This window comes from Ambystoma mexicanum, chromosome 11, assembly GCF_040938575.1.
Source record: "Ambystoma mexicanum isolate Mex_15411 chromosome 11, UKY_AmexF1_1, whole genome shotgun sequence".
Classification (NCBI taxonomy): domain Eukaryota; kingdom Metazoa; phylum Chordata; class Amphibia; order Caudata; family Ambystomatidae; genus Ambystoma; species Ambystoma mexicanum.
Window position 1 is genome coordinate 1,382,542,618 of NC_090934.1, and position 19,481 is coordinate 1,382,562,098.

General features: G+C 46.5%; 1 protein-coding gene across 1 annotated transcript in view; it reads right to left on the bottom strand.

The window, feature by feature from the left end:
* Positions 1 to 19,481, bottom strand: part of HOMER2 (homer scaffold protein 2) — a 303,905-nt gene that overhangs the window by 20,256 nt on the left and 264,168 nt on the right. Inside the window, exon 8 of the mRNA XM_069624981.1 lies at positions 14,391 to 14,471. Coding sequence (XP_069481082.1) covers positions 14,391 to 14,471 — 81 coding nt within the window. The remainder of the gene's footprint in view (positions 1 to 14,390; positions 14,472 to 19,481) is intronic.

The following is a 19,481-nucleotide window of genomic DNA, read 5'->3' on the forward strand; positions in this document are numbered from 1 at the left end:
AAATGTTATTACATGACAGCCATGTTTTCTTATTGTGGCATGCCATTTTTAATGGCAAAGCCAACAGGAGCACGTTCATATGTGCAGGTATTGGGAGAGCAACCTTGGACCGGTTTTCTTTTTCAATACTGACATTATGAGCAAAGCAAACAGGAGTATGCTCTTATTTGGAAATAATGGTATGTATGGGTGCAGCCAGCATGGAAATGTATGGGCACCGTTTAGTTCATGATTTTTTATCTTGGCATGTAGTGTGGGGAAGGGCATGCATAAGAAATAGTAAATGCTCCTGGGCACTGTCAGTGACTTGCATCTATTGGATCACATGGCACACATGGCCAGGTGCTGCACATTTCTGTCAAACGTCCCATTGGACGGGCAGCAGTGGAGCGCAGCAGGCTTCGCTTAGCCTCTGGGTTTTTGCTACGGCTCCATAATTAGTCTGCTCACTTTGATAAGTTCCTTCACAAAGTGGTGAAGCCACAACTGTTGCTGAGACTACTGGATGCCCGGACATAGTCACACCAGCAATAAGATTCATCAAAACCCCCAGTCTTTGAAAAGTGAACCCCGAAGACATCCAATGCTTACTCGTGAACAATATTGGTTCAAGCATACATACTATGCTACAACCAGGACTCTTGTGGGGGGGGCCTAATGGCGACAGCCATCAGGGAGGATAGCTCAGGGCAACCTGCTCCCCTTGAAAGCAAGACAACACAGAGCAACACAGGTTCCATCCCTCGGGTCCGCGCTTAGAAAGCTCTGGGTATTAAGCGCGTTATAAATAACCCATTATATCATATCATAATCGGGTGCAGCAATACAGGAACCTATAATGTATGTTGTACCTGTTGCGTTAGTTGATCGCCCACCCCTCGTCACACCTTTCACACCACAAACATTAGTCTTCTGCCAATCTCATTTCATCCACTGCCATTGGGTTTTTATCAATTGGGTTTATGTAGAGTCCTTTTCTTTATTCAAACCATTCCTTAATCTACCAACACTGCTACTTCTTAAACTCAACATATCATTTTGGTAGCGGTTGATGACATTTATTGTAGAATCAGGTAATGGTTTGTGTGTTGGGTTACTCTCCTAGCCCATGTAGTCAAATCCTGAACGTGCAGGTGATTTCATAGCTCACATAACCGTAAATGCAAGGTTCATTGGACCAGTTTTAACAATCACGCTGAGGCCTTCTACAGAGGCGGCTCCTCATTAATGGACGACTGGGCTCCGAAAGCAGGATACCCGGGTTTCCCCATCACATTCCAGTTCCGAAGTGAGCCTGCCCAATGCGCCCTGCAAAGCCGGGCATGTTCCGTCAGCCTTGCGTATTGCAGGCCTAAATGTCTATAAGGGATGGTCGGGCACCCTCATCCGCACCACATTTTGGCCCCCCCTTGTGCAGCGAGATTAAAGTGCTCCAGTCTGACCACACATGTCGTGAAGCTCTCCCAGGTCCTTTCTGTGTTGAGGGCAGGGGCCCCCGGCATCGGCTGAAGAGCAGCATGGAGTCCAAAGCTCTTCAGGAAATGGGTAATACAAAAATACTTTAAATAAAAAAATACAAGAAATGTATGTGCTAGGATGGTGTTAGTGTATGCATGCATGCATATGTATACACGTGTGTGTGTAAGTAATTGCGCTTGAAAGTGCAATGTGGACGAGTTTGTGCCACGTGTGACTGGAAGCTAAATTGTGTGCAAATGCTTCTTTGAATTAATGGGTAAGAATGTGTGTGTGTGTGTGTGTGTTAGAGGATGGGTGCATCAGTTGATTCAGGCAACAAAGACTGATTGTCTTGCTGTGCAATGGCATTTTATACTGCCATTAAGGGCAAAGACAATATGAGTGTTCTTACATAATGGGGCGGAAAGTGTTTGTGCAGCCAGCAAAGACATGTGTGCTTATGCCTCGACACATCCAAAACGAACCTACTTACACCCTGTTCCGTAAGAAAGCTAAAACTCTACTCTGACAAATGTATGTAAAGTACTGCCTTACCCACTATGCGCCTGACTCGACCACTGACGCATTGTCACCACCATCTGTTTTTGGTACCTGTAACTTATCGTTTTCTTAACCATATACTTAGCGGCGTGATACCTCCGGTTCTGGGCGCTACCAGCAAGTACAATAAATAAATATGGTGACTTGCCATATTTTACTGGCATACAGGAGCATGCTCCAACATGGGGGCTACAGGCATATATTGGCAGAACCAGCATTGCCATCTTTTCTTATAGTGTAATTTGAGTCATTATGGGCAAAGCAGACATGACCCCTCTGGCCCACCTGATCTCCACTTTTTCACCTCCTTTCCAGTGTTATGCAGATGACGCACAGCTCTCCTTCAAGCTGCCATCTTCTAGCCCAGTGGTCTTCAAACTTTTTTGGCCATGGCCCCCCTGAGCAAAATTTGGGCAGGTCGGGACCCCCCAGAAATGCCAAATGGACAGTATATATTGCGCGCCGTCACCTGCTCCCATCAAAGTCGCTGGGCTCCCTCATCCCACTCCTACCCAGTCGCTGGTCTCTCCCCACCCCATCACACACCCAGGGCTCTCCCCACTCTGCTCCCATCACTATCCCATGGTTCCCGCCCATTGTGCTCCCACCATAGTCCCTCGGTTCCCCCATCCCGTTCCCAACACAGTCTGAGGGCCAGTGGCGGCTGGTGAATCTTTTTTAAGCGGAGGGGCATTAAGGGGAGGTTCGGGGGGGTTTCCCCCTGTGAATTTTTTTTTAAATAATAGGTTAAAATGTTGCATTGTAGAGCATACTTTTAACAAAAAATGGGTAAATAGCCAAACAGTTTGCAATTGTTGCTAGGAGTCCAGGGGGCAGGCATTGATATTTTATTTCTATCGCGCTCGTACACAAGTGTTTCAGAGCGTGACAAGGCAAGGGAGGGGAACAGAGGAGAATAAAACAGCGATCTTACTAGGCCCAGTGACATTGAGAACGCGCAAGTGTGAGGGGAAAAGTGCATGGAAGGGGGGAGAAGTGGAAAGTGCGAAGCAGAGGAGAAACAGATAAATAACAATAAATAAATAATAAAGGCAACAAACAGTGGTAGTGCAGCCAGCAATTTGCAAGTGCTACGTTTAAGGCAGCAGACAGGGTAGGTCTGATAAGTGCAGGAAGAAAGATGGTTCTCCTCAAGTTTTAGAGTGGCAGGGCGCTGTTCCAGAGGGAGGCCCCAGCCGAAGACGGAGATCTACCCCCAGCTCGTTTCTTTGATAAACGACTGACCCTGGGGGAGTTGGAGGTAGAGGAGTGAAGAGCTCGAGAGGGGAGGTATTTGCGGAGGAATAGCTGAAGGTATTTTGGACCCAGGCCCCAGAAAGCCTTGTGGACAAGGCAGAGGGTTTTGAATGATAGATGTCCGGTAAAAAGATACCATCCCTGTCTCCTGGGCCCCACTGGTCCTAACACAATGAACATGATTATGTGTATATGCAAGGCGCTGCACATTCATACAGCAATCACTATCATTCACATGAGCATCCATCACCATACACTCACTCATAACGCATCCATACACATGTTTAAATAAAAACAATGAACATAAACGTACCTTCTGCATTGGCCTGTGTGTGGGTGCTGAAACGGCCTGCTCCAGCTGCTCTGTCCGTATGTGCGAGGAGGCGCAGGAGCTCCCCCTCGGACATACAGACATGCAGTGCCCCAGCCAGCATTTCCAATGAGCTATGCAATGCTGGCGAAGCAAAACACCCCAGCACTTGCATGGCTCAGTGAGCATGTGCGGCTGGGGAACTAAACTGAACTGTCAAAGGGAAACAGCGTTTCCCTTTGACAGTTCAGCCAGCCCAGGAGCACTCCATTAGCTGGATAAAGCAGCTGAGGGAGTGCTCACTGTTTCACTGGGCTGGCTCCTTAGCTCCTCCATAATGGGTGAGCCGCCAGGCTCGGACAGGCCTATAGGGCAATGCCTGTACCAAAAATGTAAAATGCTAGTTTGGGCCAATCAAAATGGGCCACCATTTTGGCCAATGTGGACCATTTTGATGAGTTACTTAACTATGCAGTTAGTAATGTTGACCATTGTTGCTGAATATATCACAATTTACTTACATTTTAACACAAAGCACCCCTTTGGGTACTATTGAAACAGTGGGCTTCATAACTACTCTGGCGGTAGCTGTGCCGGTAAAACCGGCACGGCTGCCACTGGAGTTGCATCCGGGTCTGGCACCCGCGAATGGGCAATTACTAGGTCATGCCGAGTTAGGCGGACATGATAATTGCCCTTTCGAAGGTGCCGGTAGATCCCCATTCCCATTTGAGCCCCATATGGCTCAAATGGGAATGGGGAGCTCGGATGCACCGGCACCGTTAATAACGGTGCCGGTGCATCCGACGAGCTGAGGTCAGACCTGGCGGGGGCTGTCAAGCACCCACGAGCACAACTCTTACTATGGCGGAACGGTAGCAACGGTGCCGGTAGCTTTGCTTTGCATTGCATTGCGGCATGTTTAGTCATACTCTCCAGGGAACGTGTCCCCAAGGCGCAGCCGCACTAATGGTGATCTTTTCAGTTACATAGCTATGCACACCGAGAGGGGTTCTCATCACGGCGCATGGGCCGTGCCAAAGAGGCCACCAGTGGCTTGCAGCGTGTAACAAGCAAACATACAAACTAAGACACGCATTAGGGGGATCCAACAGTTTTGCCAGGCGTGTGCAACGGGACAGGCGTTTGCCTGGCACTACTATACATGTTTTGGCTTTGCAAATGCTAGTTTAGCAGGGATGTAATGCAAGGAACAGATGTGGGCAGGGAGAGCGCCAGGGGCCTTTCATCTTTTAGTTGGCATGAGCCTCAGGTGGGCCCTCAAAACACTGTCCCATGTTGGCAGTCATGTATCATAAAGCAGCCATTTCTTTACTTCTGTACATTCAATAATGTAGGCTTTGCAGTGCGCATGTTGCAGGCTCCTTTTGCTGGCACCCTCATGCTGTCCACTCCACTGTCCAGCAGCATCACCTCGTTGCCCTTCCACTCAGTTTCGGCTACAGGAGCACCTTACGTCAAAAGCCCTTTAGGTTCCTTTGTCCAAAAGTGGCCACTTAAGGTTTTGACCTCCCCTACTGACTGCCTTACTTTGTTCTGCCATGCAAAGGCCAACAGCCCAGTCCCAATATAATGTGCAGCTCATCGCCGCCTGCCTCCACTACTTGTTTGCTTCAAGTAGGGTTTCCCCACAGAATTAGGCCGCAAGGAGGGGTCGGTGTTACACATGTCGCCATTCCAATCCTTGCCACCCACAGCTTCCTCGAGCGGGTTTTCCACAGCTGTATGCAAGGGCCCACCCGCTCACCCCAGCCCCAAGCATTTTCAAAAGGGGCCCCATGAACCCCCACACTTCAGCCAGCCCTAGGATACACATTGCTGAAAAATCAAGTGGCACACTTATTTATGGTACATTTATCGCGCATGGAGAAGATTTACAGCTGAAATTAAGCCATTTTCTTTCAGGACACTGCTTAGAAATGGTCCCACATAAGCCCAGCGCTTATGGTTACTGCACAACAGGGGTAGCTTGATTGCAGGCGTGCTGTTTTGGGTGGGGAGGGACAGGCAGGGGTCGGGTCAGATGGGCGGTCAGGGTACGGAAAAATAAAAAATAAACAGAAGCTGCTTGTTATTCCTCGCATTTCACCACCCTTCTATATTGACCCCCTAGAATAATGCTGCTGTTACACATGGTGCTGAAGCCCAACCTGACTGTCAAAACTAATGAATAAGGGCAGCATTGGGGGTGGGGTGGGGTGGGGTGTGAATGGCAAGATAGCTCAGGGGCAAAGCGCTGGCTTGGAAGCAAGATGACGCGGAGCAACAGGTTCGATCCCCGGGTCCGCGCTTAGAAACCTATGGATATATATATATATATATATATATATATATATACACACACACATTATTTAATTACTATATCATTATTATAAAAGTCACCGTTTTCAGTAACATCTTTCGAGGATGGCAGGGGAGCAGGACACCATTTGTTTTGGATGGATTACGGATTGGTTTACCTTCATGACCAGACAATGTTGCAGCGTGTAAAGTTAGGTCTGACCATTGGAATGAAAATCAGAAACAAGACAAGCCACAGACATATTGACAACTCCTCTCGTTGAATTGCCTTGAAAGTCCAGCCTTCACGTAAGACAAACTACCAAAGGCACCTCTGGAGATTTTACCTTCTGGGAAAAAAGGTCCAATAAAGTATAAAAGATGCGTTTTTCCTTTTACATGCAAGGGTTATGGTTAATTTCTCAAAAACAAAAAAGTCAAGTCTACAAAGAGTGGGGAAAAAACTAGTTAAGGTACACACGAATTGTTTACAGTGTAACCATAAAACTCAACTCTATCCCACAACAAACCCAACCTTAACACTCACTTCAACTATGATCTAGGTGTAACCCGCTTTGAGCTGCCAACTGGCTGTTTTTGCTGTTTCAAGCCAATCACTGCTACACAACCACATCACTGGACTGTGTCAAACAGATTAACTTCTCAACACTGTCTCGATCCATTGGGAGCATTCGATGTCGCCATTTTGACCCATTGGAATGCGTCAAGCCTGACTTGATGTCGTCAAGCCGCCCAAGAAAGTCTGGCTCTGAGGGCCCAAGTGATAAAAGGGACTACTTAAGACCAAACTCCTTACCTTTTTACAGAACACTTTGAACTTTAACAGTGCTTCAGAGACCATGGTCGTCAATTCTGGCTTTCATTTTTATTAGTTCCTTGTATTTCTTGTTGGATTGAAGACTGTTATTTTCATAGAACCTGGATTGGCCACTTCCTGTTGGCACTACAGTACTATTGCCGTTTGGATGCTTCTTGGGGGCGGGTGGGGGTGAAATCTTGTCAACCCCATCCCCCCCCCAATGACGTTGCGCCATCCTATATCATGACCAAACCCCCCCCAACAAAACCAAAAAAAAGACATTTAAAAAAAGAAAAAAAAAACACCGGTCAGAGTAGGGCAAAGTGTAAAGAAGTGGGTCTGGGGATTATGCAATGCTCTCGCATGCTCTAAACATGTGCACGCACACACAATATGCCAGTGCTCGAAGTGTACAAAAAATAAACGTAGTGGAACAATGTTCATCTGCCCTGCCCCCTTTCTGCCCCGCCCCCTTTCGGCTCCCTCAAATCCCCCATACTCACAGTCACCCCCGCCCCTCAATTCAAACCGGGGTCCTTCCTTTCCTTCCCTGCACCCCAAAAGGCTGTGATTTACCAAAGTTTCTCCCAAGACTGAACCAAAGGCAGTGAAAGAATTTACATTTAAATGACACCAGCATGCAGCTTTATGTGGCCTCCCCTTCGCCCTCTAGTCGCACCTCCGAAGAGATAAGCCCATGACTATAGCCACTGATGCGCCCCTCCCATCACATGCAAAAACCTTGGTGCCGACACAAGCACCCCCGCATCTACACCAATCCCCAGATTGCTGGGCGACTGCCTGGGAATAGGCTTCATCTGCAAGCATGACATTGAAATAACCAAGCTTGGCCACGAAAGCCCGATGTTTGACACAGGATCGATAATAGAGAGCATAGGTTCAGGTCCCCAGCAGGGGAGCCGTTGATATTTTATGTTTTTAAGTGGCCCATCCGACCATTCTGGAACGGTACTCCAGGCAGTGTCTTAAGTGGCACTACAAAAGGAGCCGGGGCTCATCAAGCGGGCGTGGCCTAACGGCAGGGGACCTTGTGGCCCGTTAGGCCATGCCCCCCCCCGCCACAACGAGCCCCGGCTCAATGGGCTACTGGCATCCCTGCCAGGCAGCCTTTTGTAGAGATTATTTACTTTCTATTGGCTTGCCTAGCAGGGGGTAGCGTCTCGCCCATTCAGCCTTAATGGTGCGTCTGGCCCTCGCCAGCTGGGGAGGGGCAGCATCACCATTAAGGCTGAAAGGATGAGGCCTCTGGAAGAGGGGGCCGTTTTCGGGAATACTGAAACTCCCGCGAATGCACGGGAGCTTCAGGATTTAGGAAACAAGGCCTCTGCTTCCAGCAGACTCACGTTTTCTCCATATTGGTGGCGCAGGCCCACGGGCATCTCTTGCTTAAAGGGATGCCTCGCAGGAGCGGCGCCACCATTATGGCCGAAAAGTCATTTTGTTCTGAAGCCTGAGGCTCTCGCACACGAGTGAGAGCTTCAGGCTATAGAAAAATAGCCTTTTCGTGTAGTGGCCAGTGCTGCCAGGGGAGATTAGTGGGCCCCGGCAGGGCCCTGCCTCAAAGTGAGCCCCGGCCCAATTAAAGCCATGACTCCAGGTGACATAAGGAAAAGGAACTATGACTGATTTTGCAGAGAAGGGAACGCTGTTCCCTTTAGTTCCCTCCCACTTTGACCTCTGCAATATACCAGGAAAAGTACGCTCAATATGCACTGACGGTACACTCAGAGTGACTGCACACAAACGACTAGATGCACATTTTTAAGTTGCAAATGAATACTTGGATTGGCATGCAGCGTGAACTTGTATTTCTTGCACATGATGCATTGCTCCTTCATGAACATCAGGTTGCCCTGGTGCTTCAGGGCTTGCAGCCGTTTGGCCGAGGATTGTGAAGTGCAGAAAGAACGCAATGCTTGGCGCTGAAAAGTGATCACTGCCGCGTGGTAAACAAAGCTCCCGGGCAGACAGCGGACGCTAGTAACACGATGCATGAAAAAGGCTCCTGCTGGGACATCCGGCCCGGGATAGAATTACTAAACAGGATCATTGCAGACGGTGGCGGGGCAGTGCTCCTCTAAGGGTTACTGCGCCTATACTTTTATTTTCAAAAGAAAACCCTCCAGAATGGTTTAGTTTTAAAATAAAAGTGAAGGAAGAAGTTGAAACTTGGACTTCAGTGCACTGCACTGAACGTTCCCTTAAACAGCAGGTGTGCTTGTTTGTTGGTTTGGATTGCGAGTGGGAGGGGGCGTGGTGATGGGGTTTGTGGGGAGCGGAGGCAGGCAGCAGGCAACATAGTTCCACTACTTCTTTTCGTACACTTCGACCACTGGGATAGACTGTTTGAAGGCATTTGCTGCACACCACAGTGCATGCACAAATCTTAAAAACATTTCACTCTGGAAACCGACACAAGAAAGCGTGAGCAACTAAGTGAACAGAGGCATGCGTGCTGTATCATTGGAGATACAACACTAACATGGAAGGCCTTGAATAATTCAGAAACATTTAAGGGCATTTAAGAATGCAGACCCCCCTAAACTTTAGCCACATACTGGCAGGACCTGCACCAGAATGAACATCCATAACCGACCAGATTAATGGAATCGACCACGTCAGCAAGAGGCGGGAACAAGCCACTACTTCCAAGACAGACAGATGCAAAATATGCATTACGAATGAGAGCAGCAAAACTTTAAATGAAGAGAATGAAATGATGTTTTTTGTGAGAAGCAACATATATCTTACAGTATCAAAGCCTTGAGGTGGGTTCTAGTAACATTGCCACCCTCCCTCTTCCTCCTGCCCTGGATACACTGAAATGCACAAGACCTCTCGGGGCAGGTTTTTAATTTGACACTTGACTTCCTTACTGTTCAGCAGACCTAGGCCCTCATTAGGACCCTGGCGTTAAGGGGTTAACGGCGCCGTTAAACCCTTAACGCCTTACTACGAGGTCCCTTTGCGGGACCCGACCTTAACGGCTGCTCTAGACCAGCCGTTAAAGTAGGGGCCTGCAAAGGGACTCTCGAGGTACGTACGGTACTGCAATTTGCGGTACTGTACTTACCGCCTTCCCCATTCCCATTGAGCCCTATGGGCCAAAAATGGGAATGGGGAAGGGCCAGGGTGGCATGGGGAATTACCGCCCCCGCCAACCTTGGAATGGGGTGGTAATTCCCCATTCCGCCATGGCGGACTCCGGCATCGATCATGGTGCTAACAGCACCATGGTTTTCCACCGGAGTCCTAATGAGGGCCCTAGAGTCATACCACTGTCACACCATGAATACTTTTCCATCAAGGTCATGTTGCTTCCTTGACCGATCTGGCATTCGTGCTATTAGCAGTTAGGCTCGGCTTTGACAGGCCGCTATCTTTACAGAGTTGTGATCCAGTTGGTACACTTTGATACATCAGAAAGATGTACACCTTCACATTTCAGGAAAAGGCAATTTCTCTAGCGGGACAATATGAGGGTCGTTGCTTCGCCCACACCCCACAATCCTAGTAGCAGGAATTTGACCACAGACGGTTGATTTGCCAACATGACACTGTATGGGAATACATTATGTTAGGTTATAAATACTTATTATGCGCATGTTCGCCCAAAGGCATCATGGTGCGGGGTAGTATATAGCAGAACCACAGAGGTACAGGAAGATGATATCAGCAAAGTCTTAAGTAGACGGCAGTGAACTTAAGCTTGAGCGGGAGGTTATTACACAACCTACCCGCAACTACAGAAAAGGCTCTGCCACCTACACTCTGGAGACGAAACTTAGGAACCAACACAATCGCTCACTACTAGAACGAAGGGGACGGTTAGGGACATAAGGCCGGAACTTATCCTGGAGAAACTCCGGCCCCACCTGATAGACTACACGGTGGATGAACAGATATTTATACGTAATCCGCTGTTGCACTGGGAGCCAGTGCAGCTGACGCAATACCGGGCTGATATGCATGCCATAGGGAGTTCCGGTAGCAACTCAAGCCGCTAGATTTTGAAGTTGCAGGCGACAAATAAAACCAGCCGGCTGAGCCAAAAAAAAAAAAAGAGCATTGCAATAATCTATCCTACTCGAAACCAATGCAGCCACCACTGGCGGGCATAGACGGGCAGGAAGAAAAGGCAGGACTCTACGAAGAACTTGCAACAGAAAATGACCAAACTGACACACTGCACTAACCTGTGCCGCCATAGACCGCAATGAGGACAAATATACCCCTAGGTTTTTCACCACTGTTACCGGAATAGGAAAAGCGCCCAAGGAAGCAGGCCAGAAGGAAGACCACCATGATTTGGGGGTGGCAGACGATCCTGACACCAAGACCTCTGTCTTGTCCCCCTTCAACTTGAGCCCGCTGGTACCCATCCAATCCCCCACAGCCAGAAGACACTCATACAGGCGAGACGACACTCCATCCCGGTCAAGATCTAAACGGACCGGGATTTGTGGGTCGTCTGTGTAAGAATAGCACCTAAAGCCGTGGGAGCAGAAGGGGGTAATCAGTGAACAGATGTAGATGTTAAATAACATTGGGGACAAAGCGGAGCCCTGATGAATCCCGCAAAGCAAAGAATAAGCAGAGGATAGAAAAGGAGGAAGAGAAACAGACTGGCCTCTACCAGCCAGGAAGGAGGTGAACCAGGCCAACACAGGGCCCAATATCCCTAAGGCTGCCAGCCTAGAGAGAAGGAGGGGATGATCGACTGCATTGAAAGCCGCTGACAGATCAAGTAAAATCAGGGCACCCACTCCACCACTGTCAGCCAGCCTAACAATATCATCTAGAACAGAGACTAAGACACTCTCTGTACCCTTTCCCGGCCGAAATCCAGACTGGAAAGGATCCAGAATAGCAGAAGGCTCCAGAAAGGAGGAAAGAAGAGGTGAGGTCACAGCTTCGAGAAGCTTAATAAAGATTGGCAATAGGGAGATAGGTCGAAAGTTAGACAAGATAGCGGCACCCACAGATGGCTTTTTAAGCAAGGGGATAACAGTGGCTTGCTTTAGCTCATCCGGAATAAGCCCATGGCTGCATGAATGGTTCACAGCCTGGGTAACTATAGGAATAATCCTAAACAAGAGATCCTGTAAAACAGAGGGATCGGGTCAGATGTCGCTGCAGATTTAATACATGAACTAGCAGATAAAACAGCCTCATCTGTGAACGCCGGAAAATTGTCTGAGCTATCCATAACTGGAGGGCTGATGTCAATCACCGGTGTCGCGAGCTGCAAGATCTTAATCATTTTCGGAATATTGAGGATGGAGTGAAAAAAATCTGCTATAGCATCAGTGAGACTGGGATGGCAAGGCCATGGGGAGAAACAGTGAAGTGGAAGAAAAGGACTTCACGACCAAGAAAGGTTCCTTGGACTGATTTAACGCACCTTCTATTTTATGAGTGAAAAACTGCTGTTTAGTTATCTTAATCAGCAAGTGATAACCGCTAGACAAAGACAGGAGCAGGTAACCGAGTCATGCGACGCAAGGCAAAGGTGACCAAAAAATGGTCAGTCCAGATAAGTGTCATGACAGTAGAGACCGCTAAATCTGGGGGAGCTGAGAATATGAGGTACAGGATGCCACCCAACTGATGGGTGGATTCAGTTAAAAGTTGTTTAAATCCAAGACCCAAGAAGCCATCAAGAAACTGTTTAAGAGATGGGACCAATGTTAAGTTGGCTCTAATATTAAAATCCTACAACACAATGAGGTTGGGATATTTTAACTGTAATGAAGCCGTCATTTCCAGAAATGGCTATAAGAAAAGGGAGAACGTCCCCGGAGGAGGATGGACCAAAAGAAGGTGAACTGCCGGCAATGCTGATAGAGTCACCTTAACTAATAGCGACTCCAATGCATGCAGCAAGGGTATAACACTCGTTTTAAATGTGGACTTGAAAATGATAGCCACCCCACCCCTAGGATGAGCTGCGGCTCTGTCTGCATGCAGAATCTTGAAACCGTCTGCCAAAAACTGAGGGAGCATGGGAGCCGAAGAGGCCATTAGCCATGTCTCTGTCACACATAGTACATCCAGTGAGCAGGTCCTGAATAGGGCTAGGGTGCACTGCCATTGACCAGGCATTAACCAGATTAGCCTTAAGGACAAGTGTGGGTGCCACCACCGCCAGACAAGTAGCTGGAGTGGACGCAGACCATCCCGTAGGGAACATATTTGCAGGCGCCAATCTCAATAGCGAATTGCATGTGTAAGACAAGAAGGGACGCCCACCAGGCCCATCCGTAACCTGGAAGGGCAAAGATGGGCTTAACTTTGGTACTACTTCAGCGCGCATCAGGTGCGCCCGCTGCGCAGTCTGTGAGGACGGCACATAAGTGTTGTTCGGTAATCACGTGACCGTGAGGATAGGGGCAGCAGAGAAAGACTCGGCACGAGTGGCGTGTAGAAAAAAAAAAAAACAACAAAAAAAATACTACGTCCGCAGTGTATAGAAAAGGCACAATTAGCCCTTGAATTCACCCAAACGTATATGAAAGGAAGGGAAATTTGGGGAGAATGGACTAAACACACACACATTGGCTGTGTTCGTGCTGGTAGAGAGATTCCCAGACCCCCCTTTGTTTGCATACATTAACTTTGGGTTTCACCCTAAGTTAACAGGGCAATCCAGACGTGGACCCCTTGCTCACTGTTCCTAGAGAGGCAACAGTTTCACCTCACTGATGATTCCCAACAAGGTTGAAACACGTTTATGGAGTTACTGATGGTACTCTTGTTCAGAGGAGAATTGCCTAGCATTTCGGCGCTGGACTGCCCATGTGGGCGGGACAAAGGCTGATATGCGGGGAAATTTCTTCTCTGTGAAAAGGACAGTGAGCTAAAGACTTGGTAGAGTCTCTCCCAGGGGTTATTCACCCAAGAACAGGTTATTGGGCTGTGTTTGTGCTGGTAGAGAGATTCCCAGACACCCCTTTGTTTGTAAACACACACACACATACACTTTCAAAATAATAGCAACGCCTCCCGCTGCAATACCACAAGCAGAGTACGAATCTAGCCACCAATTGGCACAAATAGCTGCCAGTTTTTTTGTGTACAAGGGTGACATACGAATTCCCACAGATCTTAATATTTGACAAAGGTGTTTGTGATGCAAGAGAGGAATGCTTTAATCACCAAGCACATAATGCACACTGGACGTGGCCCTCATTACATTTTTCAAACCCCCCATCCTAACACTAAAGCATATGTATAGATCCAGACAGCCTCAGGGTTTAGATGCGAGGGTAGAATTGATGCGACATTACTCTCTCCATTAGGGTCAAAGGGCCATCTGGACATAAGCGTCCTTTCTACTCAAGGAATTTTAGCTTTGTCTCATGGCAAGGATATCTGTGCACATGACCAGTCCCCAAAGCTCAGAACTCCCTAGAAAATATACAGAGAGAATCGCAATATCTTAGTCTATACTCTTAAATCTACTGTTGTGAAAAGAATTCACACACTTTTCTCTAGATTCCCCACCCCCCAAAAAATGTTTTTAAAAAAAAAAATCAGGCTTTGTTAAATGCACACTGGCTGATAACAAGGTGTAATGTGCTTTTAGGACTGCAGAGGGTAGAATTGTAGTGTGTGTACACACCAATATGATAGTGTGTGCGATTGTTTACTGGACGGTACCTGGAGTTTCTCCGTCACAGATTCGCATTCTGACATCAGTTGGGGAATGATTTCGCCCTGCTTCCGGAGATCTTCCAATTCCTACATGAAATACAAAAAAATACAAATAAATAAAATCTCAGTCTATTCAGCATTCCGTCACAGGATATAAATGCCTCGATACAACGTTCACCAATGACTGGAAAGAGATTAAACAATGTATGCACAAAATACACGGCACATCATGCTGCAAAGAGTATTGCACACCGACTTCGATATACAAAAAACGTGGACACCTCAAATTTACTTGACATTGTACATCCTAACAAATCAGTTAGGTATTGATCGCTTGTCCCGGTTGTAGTTCGGTCTTCCTTTTCTGATGCACACAAATCACAGAGCATCGGGTGAGCAGTGCTCAAGTTCCCCACCCTTTGTGTTGCAACCTTTTGTGTAGCAGTGTGGTTCCAGGATTGATGGGCACATCTACCTTTCAAGGTTATGCACCAAGGCTACTTACTATACGTTGGGTATCTTTTATAACATCAGTGAAGTTGTCAGCTTTACACAGCCTCTCAGTAATCGTCTAAGGAGTGATCTTCACGCCGACATCATCTCCAACAGTTATTTTAAGGGATGAGATTGTTCAACAGGAGCGTCAGCTAAAGATTCCAGGCGGAGCGCCCCGTAGAACACAGGAGGACCGATGTGCGAGCTGGATGACCCCTTGCATCAGCCAAGAACCTAACACTTAAAAATCCTCGTGTGTTTAAAATTGCCTAGGAGGCGGCCCGCCCGGGAGTAAGGCAGAGGGGAGAGGACTGAGGAGCACGGTGCTAAACGAAGCAGAGCTTCCATTTGGCAGCCATATTGCTTTCTCCATAGTTTCCCTTCTCCAATCAGTGTTATTTCATTTAACTCGGATCTCTTTTGTGCGGAGAACAACATTAGTAGTAGACCTGAAGTCGGTTTCAAGTCATCGGTTATTCCCTCTGCTTTGACATGCGTCAAGCCCTGTATTTAGGTTCAGAACCCTGTTTCTTTAGGTTGAGAATCATCACATTCTCAGACTCCCACTGTCTTTGCATCGTTTTTGAGAGGAACCTTGCAATAGCATCACCGACAGATCTGCAGTATATATGCGTCAATCCTGTGTGAAGTGGTGGACCAACTGGTGTTCAAGTTTTGCAGTTGGAAATGTAGGTTCATCCTTCCATGTAGTTTCTGGAATGACGAGCCTACACACGTTCCTTGCGGGAAGTTCTTGTAATGAACGTGGTATACGCAATTGGATTAAATGTAAGAACCCTTGAATCTGTATTGTTTGGCTGCGTGGGTTATTATAGCATACTCCGTGCAGATGTGTTGGCAGGGTTTGCACCTCCCGAAATTTTGCATGGGTATGTTCCAAGTCTCATTTAATAATAATTATAATAATTTAGCATTTATATACCGCTACGAACCCTCAGGTATCTGAGCGCTGCTTATTATTACCCACGGTGTGTGGTGCTCGTTTACCGACCTCGGTAGGATGAACGGCTGAGTTTGGGTCTGCTGGGATTCAAACCTTCGTCGGCAGGCTCTGCACAGATGTCAATGCGAGCGCTCTACTCAGTGTGCTATCTGACCGGCTTGTTCATCTAGTGGACATACACCTCTAGTGAAGGTACCATGCTAGATTGTTTTAGTTGCTTGCATGCAATTAAGGGAGTTCTTTAACATTTCTCAACTTTTCATCCCTGCCAAAACATTGGTTGTGGGTCCTTAACTGTATTCAGTTGCGTTAGTGCTGGATGGTTTCTGGGTATTTTCAAGGCACAATCAAATTCCTGTCAATGTATCTGGCAGGGTATCGCTTTTGTAAGAAGGTGGCATGGCACATGGCAAATTGATAGTCCCTCGTCGTCATGTTGTGACATGTACGCTGACACCTGCCTGGCTGTAGGTAGACCATTTTGTTTGGTTTGGATGCAAACTTGTCCTGTGCAGGAATGTGGGTTTCTTGTATACAGCTGCTTCAAGATGGCTGTTCCTTTTGAGGTGATGGTGTTAAGGAAGCGCATGCTGTTATTGGAGTATTCCGCGAGTGAACTTAATGGAATGGTGGATCCATGTCCAAATCAAGATATCAATGTCAGTTTATGGCTTTACTGCAGCACTAATAAACGTCGCAATGGCATTCTTATAGATGTCACAATTTCCATCAAATCTGCCTTCAGTGCAGATTTTCCTGTAAATATTTGGGATGTCAGTGTTGCTTGGAATGGTAGAATTAATTTCAGAATGGTTCTTTTGGTTATGTGCTTTAATGCACCCTTTTGAGCTTGCAAAAAAACGAGTACAATTATAAAATAGAAAATAACCATATTTTTTATAAACCTTTGGCTCTCGGTGGGTTAGGTGTACAATCCATTTCTCGGTCATGCAAGTACAGGGCACAGGGCAATCGACATAAGGCTAACCGTAGCCTCTGCAGGTCACCAGGCCACATTCCTGGTGGTTGTCTTCTAGGGGTCCAGGGCCAAGTTGCACCGGATTCCTGGCTTCTAGGTCTCCAGTAGGATGCGGTATATTCCCTTATAGTGCCAAATATAGCCTCATCTCTTGTTTTTTTGGCAAAAGAAATTCCTGGAGCCTCTTCTCCCTGAAGCATAGGATGGGTGAAGCGACATGTGTTCAAGGCTCCCCCGGCTCTTGATCCCAACCTCAAAAAGCCTTTATCCTCTCCAGTGGGTTGGAATCGTCCACCATTGAGACAAAGCCTGACGTACCATGACCTGGATATCGTGCCGCAGTGAACTGGAAATAGCGAATACCCCGTCCATGTTATCGGTGCTATACTGCATTAATATGTTATTGCTCTTTTATAACTCCTAAATAAACTAAAAAATTTGCGTTAGAAAAATCAAGGAAATGTACTAAATTCAGGGGTCTTTCCCGAAAACATATTGAGGGCGGAAAACCATGTTTTTTCGCCTACTTTGTATGTGGTTTTATCACATTAGTTCTAGACTTAAACTGCATAAATGACTATAGACGTGTATGCTCCAAGTTTCATTTCAAAGAAACTTGAGCATATGGCAAACCATAGCTTTCGCTACAGCACGGACACATGGATGAATGGAGACTGGAGATTTCCCAGGCTTTTTACCAGAAAGTAGCTGGCTTGAAAACAAAAATGGTAACCTATGTTGTGTAACTTTCATGGTTTCGCAAGTAAGTTCCCATTTGCAGAGAGGGTAGTTCAGAACTCTCGGCAACGACTGCATTTACATTACACAAACGTTTGGGACATGGGAGACCGCACAGACCTCACGCTCCAGTTTAGGGTCAAAATAAGAAGCTAAAAGTAAAAAATGTGAGGGTTCAGCAAAGAGCAGATGGCACAAGCCCCCCAATAACCCTGTGCCATCACTAGGTGAACTGTAGTTCCACTTACAAACAGCAAGTTCCAACACCAGTTAACTAGGGCAGAACTCTAGGGGTTATGTTCCACAAGTGAGTTACATTTACCCTCAAAAACAAACAGGACAACCCACCTTGCCTTTTAAAAACTACTGGTGAAAGTTAACCTAGCACAAGCTCTCGTGCTGTCTTACTAGACTTCTTTCAATCTGATTTATATAGAAATTAAACCTTTTTCTAAGACTTTACCCATATTTGCACACCAACCAATTAGTAATTTGGTGGATGCCCTGATGAAATCATGCATGAAACCACACCAAATTGAAACCATGTTGATAATGAAGGCAACATGCACATTTGCCTGTCCTAAATACTCTATAAAATACTGAAAGACGCATAATTGCCACATCTGAAAACCAGTGCTGATTGAACAATTAAGCTACTTGTTTCAATAAACATGTAGTCTATATTTCATGGCAGTCTTCAATATGTAGGATAAACCACTAGGTCACTGGAGGATAGAATAATAGGTCATGAGTCTAATAGAAGGATTCCATCAGCAAAATCACCAGTTATGAAACATTTTAAGTGCATAGTAAAGGACGATTGCTCAATTAAGATGCAGAGTCCTAGAAACATTCATCCATAATCGATTGGCAGGGGCAAGAACATCCGTTGAGAAAAACAAACTTTTGGGCTATTGTATATTCCAAGTCAACAACCGCGTGGCCTGAATGAAATTATAGACTGGCACATTACCTTTAATCAGAAAGTGCAGAACATAGAACATGGCCTGTTGGTCCCTGTAGCTGTCAAATTCTGTTGTCTTAATCTAGGGATCCATTAGGTTAGGCTGTAGCGGGGGGGGGTGGGGGAGGGGGGAGTTCTCAAAAGCAAGGGTTGAAAGAGGAAGACACTCGAGCTTACACCACAGAAGCTGTGAGGTCCTGGAAGAAAGGTTTTACGACGTACATGCAGTTTTGATTGGTGTATGATATTAGAATGTCTGACAATGCTGCTAGAATAGGACTGACTTTGGAGAAAGGTTTAGAATTTGATTTACTATTCCAGACCACTTGAGAAATATGTAGTGAAAATGTTAATTGGTGCAGCAGAAATCTAAATGAAAAGAAACTCACAGTTAAAGATGTTTAGATATGTCAGGAACATTCTACCCCTAAAACAGGAGCGATTCAGAGGGTCATTAGTCTGTAGCTATCATTTTGCTACTTCCAATGCCCTTGCTACAGGGTATTGAAATCTGCAAGGAGTGAATAACTCTGAATCTTCCCATGTGGAGAGGTTCTCCATAACTAACACTAAGGGCAAAGGGTAACAAAAGAAAAGATCAAGTGCAGCTGAATGTTGGCCAAGTCACCCAAAAGAAAGAAAAACAGCAGCTTGGTTGGCCCTGTGACTAAAACAAAATACCACATCCCAGCTGTGCACCAATCCCTTCTTTGGCTTCCAGTAAATAGGAGTTAGTATTCTGTATGTTGTACCTTATACACTAGGCAAACTTACAAAACACAACTGATGTGACAAACACTCAAATCTGCAACCAAAAAACATGCAATTCCAGCAAAAGTCAGGTGATAAGATAGGCAGTACTCTAGAGTCTTTAGGAAATTATATGTAACCGATGGACATAACTAGTCTTTAATGTTATAAAAAGATCACATTTCAGAATGTAAACCTAAACTCCAC